The 11,123-nt window shown below is 33.9% G+C and overlaps 1 protein-coding gene across 1 annotated transcript in view; it reads left to right on the top strand.

Moving 5' to 3' along the window:
• The first annotated feature begins 1,000 nt into the window (after positions 1–1,000).
• CCDC178 (coiled-coil domain containing 178) overlaps positions 1,001–11,123 on the top strand; it is a 388,120-nt gene continuing 377,997 nt past the window's right edge. The window contains exon 1 of the mRNA XM_023510168.1: positions 1,001–1,058. Coding sequence (XP_023365936.1) covers positions 1,001–1,058 — 58 coding nt within the window. The remainder of the gene's footprint in view (positions 1,059–11,123) is intronic.

Raw genomic sequence — 11,123 nt, forward strand, 5'->3', positions numbered from 1 at the left:
TTTTTAGTTCTAAAATTTAGAACTTCGGTAGTATGGACACAATTAGTTTATAAACATTCAAACAGTGTTGGTGGCTTGTTTGTTATCTGGTAATTTCACTGTCTGGAGTATATTTGAGTGAGTTCCTTTTGTCTTTTGTTTCTGTTGATTTTTGTTATCTTGTGTATTGAGTTAAGTTGGGCAACAGTTGCCTTATTGAAATTTTGGAATTACCTAGATGATTTTGAGGCTCGACTTCAGTCTATGGCCTAACCTCAGCCTGAAGGTAGAACTCTGCCCAGGGTCTCACTCACAATGTGGAATCTTGGAACTGTGGCTGGAAAGGCTGAGGCTCCACCCAAGCAAGCAGCATGGATTAGAAACTGTGGACAAAGCAGCCCACAGCAGGATGGTGTAGAGCTTCCCAAGAGTGTGTTATGGGGGTTCGTGGGATCCTCTATCCTTCCTCAGAGCCATGAAGGGGCTCAGGCACAACAAAAGCTCTCCAATATCTAGGTTCTCAGAAATTCATTATACTTTTCTCTCTACCCTTAAAATATTTAAAAATAAAATTTAGGAAAGGTAAAGAAGAGATGAAGTAAACTTTTCTGAAATGAAAACATAGTAGGTGTAAGAATTTTCACAGGCTTTGAACTTACAGCTGCCATGGCCAATGCTAAATCATGCAGTGGTCAGACCAACTTCTATTTAAGGCATGGGCAAAGCAGGAGATCAAAGTTCCCTCTTCATTGATATTTCTATATTTGGTGTTTCTGGATAGAATAATAGTGCTTCTAATTAGAAAAAGAGTGCATTGCTGGATTTCCTTACATTTTTATAAGAACACAATTTAGTATTGATTTTTGTATATTTGTCTTACGTTTTACTTTAGAAATTTATCCTCACATGATCAGTTCTTGAAATGACAGTTTTCAACAAAATTAAATATAAGTTAATTTTGATTTGTGAGAATTTAAATACTTTTTTTTTGTAATTAGGTTTCAAAATACCATTGATGACCATGCCTGAAAACAAGAAAATTTCCCTTCCTGCCACTGGAGGTGATCAAAGAAAGATGGGTAAGTTTATCCTAAGTTGATTTTCTTTGAAAACAGATCATAGGTAAATGGAATACAAACCACTCATGGAGGAAGGGAGCTGCAAAGATAGTAACCTTGTCTCTGGGATCATGGGTCACAAAACCAAAACTTAGTGGGACCAAGAATGTCAGGTAAATGAAAGAAGGAAGTCAGTGGAAGGAAAATGTGCTGTCTAAATTATAATTAGGTTTTATTATAATTGCGACTGAACTACAATATAGGCAGTAAAGTAAGTAAGTAATACAACAGAGGTGTGCTGGAGTCAGCCCTTCTTGGCTCACGGAAGCCATATGTCTATAATCTGTTCCTATTTCCACTCAATTAGTAGCTTGAAGTTGGCCATGATGGTAGTAGTTATTACCAACCAACTTTTGGTTATTAAAATTCCACCAGCACATCATTGAAAGATAAACTAAACTTCATTGAAAATACTAATATGATTTTGTTTTTTAAATTGCATAAGGTTTTATTGTATTACTTTGCTTCGTTGTTTTGGAACCTGAACTCCTACATCTTTTATTCTGTGTTTTGTTAGCGATATTGTATCTTTGCACAATGTAGAACAGAGGCCAGCAAACTACAGACCATAGTCCAAATCTGGATAGTGAGAGTTTTCTTTTTTATGGCCCAAAAGTTAAGAACAGTTTTTATATTTGTAAGGACTGTAAAAAGAATAGAAAATAAAACAAAACAATAAGGAATATACATCAGAGACTGCCTTTGGCCCATAGAAGCTAAGACAATTTCACCAAAGGCACCATTTAGAGCAAGCTGGTATAGTCAAATCATACTTGTACATAACTCAGGCTGAGTGGTCCTTTACAGGAAAAGTTTGCCAACCTTGGTGTGGAATTTAACTGAGACAAAGAGATAGTATTTGTATCAATTATATACAAATGCACTGGTGCTAGGTAACAATCAACCACAAAAAAATAGAGGTGCATAGAATATTGTAAGCCTTCATTTTAGCTCACTTAATCTGGGAGTGGCTCTGCTGATCTAAAGTGGGCTCAGTATAGCTCACCCACGCATCTGCAATAAGCCACAGGTTAACTAATGATTTACTGTCATTGACCTTGCTCATTGTGGGCTGAACCCTTTCACATGTCTAGAGCCTTGGCTGGGAAAATTAGGCCAACTCATGTATGCACTATGTTGTCTCTCATATTCCAGGAGGCTGCTATGGGCTTGAACTTACAGCATTGGCAGGGTTTCAAGAGGGAGGGCAGAAGCAAACAAGGCCTCTTTAGGCCAAGGCTCAGAAATGGCACACTGACATTCCTGCCACGTTTTATTGACCAAAGCCAGTCACACAGCACCTCAGGGTACAGAGGAAGATATTAGGCTCCACCTTTTGATGAAAGATGCTGCAAAGCCACGTTGTAATGGAAGATGAAGGCTGGGAGGAGTAAATTATTGGGCTGTTGGTGCAATCAAATTGCCACAGTTCTCTTCAGGATTATTAAAGGGAGCAGTCATTTAGTAATTCCAAACATGGATGCAGTCATAGCACAATGGATTTAGTGTAAAATTACTAACCTTGGATAGAATTTTTCTCCAGTATTACCACACTTATTTTCTGAATATTGGAAAAACTTTGATTTGTAGCTTTTTAATTTTTCTATCCATATTAATTGAAAAATGTTATTTCATTTTCATGGAGTTCTGTGCAATACAGTTTAAGCAAAAAATTTTCATTTCTGGAAACTAATCCCCATCTCAGATTAGCAAAATGGACCAGGTTATACATTGAAGACAATTTCACCAAAGGCACCATTTAGAGAAAACTAGTATAATCAAATCATACTTGTACATAACTCAGGCTGAAATACTTGAAAGAGTTACTGAAAGTTTTTGGATTGATTATAATGTGAATTAAAAAGACTACTAGTTTGTTTCAAGACTTTGGAGAAGCGAGCTGGTGATTCTTCTTTGAATGGTTATATTGGAACAGAAATAGCCAGTCAACACTGGTTTACAGTAAAAAGTTAGAAAGTTAATGACATTAAAAATAACTTAGGACACTCATCTTTGTTCTAGGTAATAGAGAGAGATGCACAGTCAGATAAAACCAATGTATGTATTACATGATTTAGTGGAATATAAGTGTTCTGTAATATAGATTATTTTTGCAAAATGTATAAGAAATGGAAATATGTCTGGTTGGCTAACTCCTTGGAAAATAATGTAGTTAATAATTTGTCTTTTGAAATATGCTTAGTTAGCAAGTTTAGGATTTTTTATTGGAGTGACCATAAAAACAGTATTTGGAATGCTGATATCAAGAGGAATTATCATTTAAAATTCACTTCCATTTCTTTGGCATGATACCCATTATTAAATACCCTATTCTTTATGTGAAACAATCATCCAGTAATAGAGAACCTTATGCTCATAAAAAATAGGTCTGTATTTAAGCCATATATGTTTATCAGACATCAGTGTTTATTACTATATTTTTGTAGATACTAACCCTTTAAGTCCAAAGCAATCTTTCCTGGATGGTGTACTGATTATGTACTCTCATTGAAAAGATTTGTCATTAACTCTGAGCATTATAAGAAGACAGTGTAAGACATTTGCATATTTTGAATCAGACAAAAGCTTAATAACCAGGATCTATACAGAACTTCAATTAATCCACAAGAAAAAAAACAACAATCCTATACATCAATGGGAAAGAGAAATGAATAGAAACTTCTCTAAAGATGACAGACGAATGGCTACCAAGCACATGGAAAAATGTTCATCATCCCTAATTATTAGAGAAATGCAAATTAAAACCACCCTGAGATATCATCTAACCCCAGTAAGAATGGCCTATATCATGAAATCTCAAAACTGCAGATGCTGGCGCAGATGTGGAGAGAAAGGAACGCTTTTAGACTGCTGGTGGGACTACAGACTAATACAACCTTTTTGGAAGGAAGTATGGAGAAACTTCCAAGAACTCAACCTAGACCTCCCATTTGATCCTGCAATCCCATTATTGGGCATCTATCCCGAAGGAAAAAAACCCTTTTATTATAAAGACACTTGTACTAGGCTGTTTATCACAGCCAAATTTACAATCACTGAACTGTGGAAACAGCCTAAATGTCCTTCAACCCAGGAATGGATCGGTAAGCTGTGGTATATGTATATCATGGAATATTATTCAGCCATCAAAAAATGAAGATTTTGCAGCATTTGTACTAACCTGGATGAAGGTGGAACACCTTATTCTTAGTGACGGATCACAGGAATGGAGAAGTAAGAATCCTATGTATGCCACTTTGATACGAAGACAATCAATGACAATTAGTGCCATGGTGGGGCATGGAGGGAGGGGAGACCAGACAGAGAAGGAGGGCGGGGGTGTGGGTAAGGAAAAAAAAGAAAAGAAAAGAAAATATTGACTATTTCTCCCATAAATTGGATTTAATTTTGACCAAATTATATTACTTAATCATTAATTTTTAATTCAACTTGTTAATATGTTGTTTAGGATATTGCATCCTCATTTATTAGTGAAATATGTTTGTAATTTCCCCTTTATAATAATATATTTTCTCCAATTTTAATATCAGGTGTATCCAGATTAAGTAGAATGATTTTGAAGTATTTCTTCTTTTTCTATTGTCTATAAGATTTGGCATGATCTGTTTTTTGAAATTATCTTTGATTTTTATTTATAAAAGTTGTCTATTTTTTGAGACTTTGGAAAGAAAAAATAATACTGAGAAGTTAATTGATGAGTCCATACTGAACCTCTAGCGTCAAAGCATTCTATAATAGACACACTCTTATCTGACAATGTGAATGTTACTCTCTTTGCATTATTATTATATTTCTTGCTTAACATTCCGATGCAGCAATAGTCTGATTTCTTTTCTGAATGTATTTATCTTCATGCGTTCTTTACGAGGTTTTTGTTTCTAGTCCTTATGTTAAACATTGTTATTGTTATTAAATGTTAAGCTTTTTTAACTCTGTGAAGGCAAAAGTGGAAACCTAATAAACACATGTATGTGTAAGAAAAATAAAAAAATAAAAGAGGACAGTGTAAAATCATGGGAATAGCTTCCATGAGACCATATTCTGCTTTCTTAATATAATTATTTTTCTCTAATAATACTTTTCTTAATATCCAAAATAAATTCTATTCTGATGTTCTGTCAATCATTATGAAACTACTATGGTTATATTGAAATTCTCCTTATACTACAAATAAATAATTGTATGATTATTTTGTGCTTCCAGTTAACATAAATCATAAATCAAATTGTTAAACTTTTAAAAATTGTTCTATAAAGTTGCAGCTATATATTCTAAACATGCTGACCAATAGTATTTTCAAATAAGTGATGTTTACAAATGGTTAGCCCTCTTTGGAATAATAATTTCTATTACAATTAACAGGACCTTTTGGCAAACTGTAGTATTTTGAATTTTCAGAAAACATTTCCAGTAAATATAAAACTGCATTTCACGGCAGAATCACATTTGTGTTAAAATATCGATATTGCATTTGTTTTTCTATTTATTTTCTCATAACGTGCTTTTTCCACAATGTGTATTTTCCACATAGCAGCAATCGTATCTTTATTACAGAGTAATGACTTGACATTTTAAAATAGGAAATATTTCACACATGTGAAAATATCTGAAACATATATGTCACTTAGAAAGGATGCTGAGAAAAACAAAGTCTCCACACTCAAGACCCGGCTTAATGGTTGACACATGGGATCAGCCTTGCCAGAGATACTCATTTGTGTTAACTTTTTCAAAGTTATACTTTATGGCCTTTTTTATTATCCCTATTTTTTTTAAAATTTCAAAATATTAAGAGGATACAAATATTTTTATCACATTGACACTTTTTATAATGCTTCAGTCTGGGCTTTTAATGTGCCCATCACCTAGAATAGTGTTTATTATACCTGATAGGTAAATTTTTGCCCTCTCCCCTACTCCTGTCTTTTTTTGTTTGTTTATTTCCAAATATTACATGGATAACTTTTGTACTGTTTGATACAAAGTTGTGTGCCCATCACCCAGGCAGTGTGCAATGTACCCATGGGGTATGATTTCACCCATTCCCTCTTATCCCTCCCAATGGCCGGTTCCCCTGAGTTTTATTTCTGTTGTGCACATGAGTGCTATTCAGTTATAGGCAGTTCTTGGGTTATGAACAAGATAGGTTCTTAAGTAAAATCTGTAAGTTGGAATAGGTACATTTACCTATCACCTGTATTGGCCTCCATTCATAAGTGCGAGTTGTGTGTCAGTCAGGTGTCTGTAAGATGAGGACTGCCTGTAGTTCCAGTTTCATAGTGAGTACATGTGGTGTTTGTTTTTTCCCTTATTGTGATAAATGCTTCACTAAGGAGAATGGTCTCCAGTTCCATTCAGATTGATACAAAAGCAATTAATTCACTTTATTAATGGCTGAGTTAAACTCCATCATATACATATACCACATTGTCTTAATCCCCTCATTAATTGATGGATATTTAGAATGATTCCACATTTTTGCAATTGTTAATGGGGCTGTAATATGCATTCAGGTGCTGGTGTATTTTTCATAAAATGACTTCTTTTCCTTTGAGAAGATGTCGAGTAGTAGGATTCATGGGTAGAATAAGTCTGTACTTATTTCCTTGAGGGATCTTTAAATCGTATCAATTTGCAGTCCTGCCAACAGTGTCCAACACTTCTTTCTCTCTGCATCCACACAGTCAGTTATTTTCTGACTTTTTAGTGGTGGCCATTCTGACAGGGGTCAGGTGGTGTCTGATCAGAATCCTGTGTTGGTAGATAGAAACCTCATGATACTTGCTACATTTGCTGAGTATCTATTGGCCCATCACCTCCTTTCTGATTTTATAAATCATTTTGTATGGTACATACAATATATTATTAGATTTCACTTTATTATTCAGACTAAAAATCTATTATAGATGATCTCAGTACATTTACGATTACAAATGAGACTGATAAACTCATAAGCATTCAGACAGTTAGTTGCAAGTGCTGTTTATTTCATTATGTAAATTCATGTCCGTTGTCTATTTTTCTATCAGGCTGAAGAACTTTCTTAAATACATGCGTATTTTAGAGAAGATCTGCCAGTGCCAAGTTACCAGTTTTTGTTTATTTCTGAACACCTTAATATCTCCTTAATTTTTGATTAATAGTTTTTCCAAGCATTAAATTCTTGGTTAACAATTATTAAATAACTTATTGTTTTATATATTTTATTCCATTATCTTTGGGATCTCTATTCATAAATCACCTTTTGATCTTACTGCTACTTCTTTGCATCTGAATTTTTTGTCTGCCTTTTGCTTCTGACATGTGCAAAATTCCGTATCTTTGATTTTGGACAGTTTGATCATGATCTGTCTGGTTGTGTTGATCCTCCTTAAAGTTCTTTAGGCTACATTTTTTTTTTTAGACGATTGTGCACATTTAAATTTTTTAATTTAAAGTTGTTGTCTACTAAGTCTGAAATCTATCCTTCCTTGGGGACAAGTTTTTATTGATTGATTTTATTTATTTTTTAATTAGTAGCTGTCACTAGAATCCTTAAGATTATGCTAAATTTACTCTGCCTTTGCTCAATAAATGCAGCAATGAAGCCTCTCGGATGGCACATCTGTTTATAACATGGTTTACTGAATAGTTTAAGCCCACTGTTGAGTCCTACTTATCAGAAAAAAAAATGATCCCTTTTAAATATTATCACTTATTGACAGTGCACTTATTCACCTAAGAATTTTATGGAGATATATAAAGAAATTCATATTTTCTTGCCTGTCAATATCCATTCTGCTGCTTATGAATCAAGAAGTTTTATTATTTAAGAAATACATTTTTTTAAGCTGTAGCTTCCCTAGATAGTTGCTCCTCGGATGCATCCAGGTGAAGTAAATTGGACACGTTCTGGAAAGGAGTCAACAGTCTAGATACTATTATGAACACAGGTGATTTATGAGAGGAGGTAAAAATAGCAACATTAACAAGAGTTTAGAAGTTGGTTCAAAGCCTCATGGATTTGATGGTTCTGTGGAAGAAGTAACTGTAGATATGGTGGAAATAGCAAGAGATACAGTTGAAAGTGGAGTCAAGATTAGGCTTAATTTCTGCAATCTCATGATAAAGTTTCACAGATGAGAAGTGGCTTTTTAGGGATGAGTAAATAAACTGGTTTCTTGAAATGAAATCTACTCCTGGTGAAGGTTCTATGAACATCATTGAAATTACCACAAAATATTTTGAACATTATATAAACTTAATTGATAAAGTAGTGTTAGGGTTTGAGAGGTTGGCTCCAATTTGGAAAACAGTTTTACTGTGGTAAAAATGCAGTCAAACAGTATCACATGTTACAGTGATACCTGTTGTGAAATCTTGTTGTGAAGAGTCGATTGATAAAGCAAACTTCAATGTCTTATTTTTAGAAATTGCCGCAGCCACCCCAGCCTTCAGCGGCCACCAAGCACTGTGATCATTCACCAGCCATTAACATGGAGGCAAGCCCTCCACCAGCAAAAGATTGTCACTTACTGAAGGCTGATTATTAGACATCAGATGACTATTAGACATTTTCGGCAATGAAGTATTTTAAATTAAGTGATGTACATTTTTTTAGGCACAACAGTATTGCACTCTTAGTAGTTTACAGTAGTGCACACGTGACTTTTATATGAAATTAGCAACCAAACCTTCATGTCACCTACTTCCTGAAGATACTTGCATGATTGCAGTTGTCTGGAACCCAACTGCGATATCTCAGAGGTGTACCCGTATTCTTAGGATGGTCGTTATTTCACTCAAACGTAGCCCTTCATTTCTTCACTTACTCTGTCATTCTTTCAATGAATTTATATCAACACCTATTATGTCTAGGGCCTTTTGTCAGGTGCTAGATACACCATGGCTATAAGATAGATAGGTTCCCTGCCCTGATGAAACTAGGGACATCAAAACTAATGTTGGTTTTTTAAGCAAAGCATTATGAATACTGAACTTGGGGATATTCCATTTCTACATTTGGTATGTTGACTTACTATTAGAACAGACCTTTATAAGCCCTGATTTTGTAGTTTGAGTTTAGATTTTATTTTTAAAACTTGGCAATATCTAAAATATTTATAAAGTTGTTTGTTGGTATCTTAACTTGCAGTATTATCTTGGGTCATTTCTATAGAGAAGCACCTGTTATTGCTTTATTGATGTACACAAAGTTTTCTTGCAAAAGCCTTTAAATATATCCTTATGATATTAGATATATTCAAATATATAGAGGACAAGGCCATCTCTCCTCTACAAACACATGCACATATTTGCTATCATTTTCAGAGTTTTTGATATTATTGACCATTTTTAAAATTTAAAAATAATTCTTGAGTTCCAAATAAAATATTCTTAATATTTTTGTGTCAGTTTTTAAATTGGAAAAATCAGATACTTTTATAATTGTTCATCTTCCCAATGTGGAGCGTAGTTTATATACTTGTTCGTTTGAACATTTTTTTTTTTGTATCCTAGTAATATTTTATACTATTACCAAATTGTTTTTTTAAAGAACCTAGATATAAATATTAAGTGTGTCCCTATATAGTTTGTAGTTTGGGGACAATAACATGTCTTTTTGATATATTATTATTTCTTTGGTGATAATAGTGCCATTTATTCTTTAAAAAAATCATGATAGATTATTTCTATAACATTCTGTAAACAGTAATCATTTTGATTTTGTGACGGAGATTTTCTAGAACCATGTCAACAGTTACAGTATGTGTGGGTAATTTTATTTGTCTCTCTTCATGTATCACATTTTTAATAGGTGTAACTCTAATAATAAATTGGGCTACAGTGTAAGGCCTCTCTGGCTGTATTGGACTTGCCATGTATAATGTAATCTTGGAAATTAGAATTACCCATTATTAAAGTTCCCTTGAAAGCATCAATCAGAGGAATCACAAAAACACTTCTATTAAAATTCTTATCCCCTCAGAATGTCACCTAAGGTGACTTCCCATTCTCCTGTTCTCTGTCAAACCTTCTTCCAGGGGAAGGCCACCCCCACCTTTGCTCTCGCTTCTGTTTGCCCTCTCAGTCCTTCCTTCTCTAGTTTTTCTTGCGTATCGTTTGATGCTTATTTTCTCCCCTAACCTCCACCAGTGTAATACAGGGCAGAATAATTGACTTGGGAAGCAAATGTTCTTATTTTGTTTTGTTTTGCCTTTTACAGGTCAAATAAATCTCAGCTTACGGGCTCTCAGAGAGATGTCAGCACCACGGGCATCTGGAGGTACCCTAACATCCTATATATTTCTCATCTCTTTTTTTCCCTGTCACATGTTTGTCTTACTTTCAAAATACTCTAAGAATGAAAACAGTTTCAGGCATGTTTGGACTTACAATGTTCTATCAATAAGTATAATCTTAACTTTTCTTTGAAAAATACTTATCTTTTGGTAGTGTATGCTCCATATCCTGTTTCCTTTGTTCCTTTTATCATTTTGAATAGGGCATATTTATAGCTGAGTGAACAAACCTACCTGTAGGTTTTAAATAAACAATTATGAGGAAACATCTATGTCCCGTCCACTCGTGATGCCCCGTGCCTCAGAAAGCCTTCTTGAGTCCTCCTAATCAATACTTTATGCCATCAAATATCTGGACTTTTGTGATACTAATCTCTTTTCTTTTTTAACTGCAGTGTTACATATAGATATACTTTAGTTTTGTATATTTATTAATTGAAATTATATTGCATTAATATTTGTGTGTTGCTGCAACATTATTTATTATCTGTTCAACATTATTTATTATCTTCATGTTTGTTATGGCTTTCTTTCGGTCAGTGTTATTTGTAAGTTTCATCCATTTTGTGGTACCATCATACAATGATATTAAAAACGATGTTTCTATTCCATTTCTACCCATTCTTCTGTTGAAGGATATTCAAGATGTTTCCAATTTTTGTTTATTAGAACATTAATTCTAAGTCAATCAAAGATGAGGATAATATTTCTTATACTCATGCTA

Source organism: Otolemur garnettii, unplaced genomic scaffold (genome assembly GCF_000181295.1).
Source record: "Otolemur garnettii isolate 467f Iridium unplaced genomic scaffold, OtoGar3 scaffold00012, whole genome shotgun sequence".
NCBI lineage: Eukaryota > Metazoa > Chordata > Mammalia > Primates > Galagidae > Otolemur > Otolemur garnettii.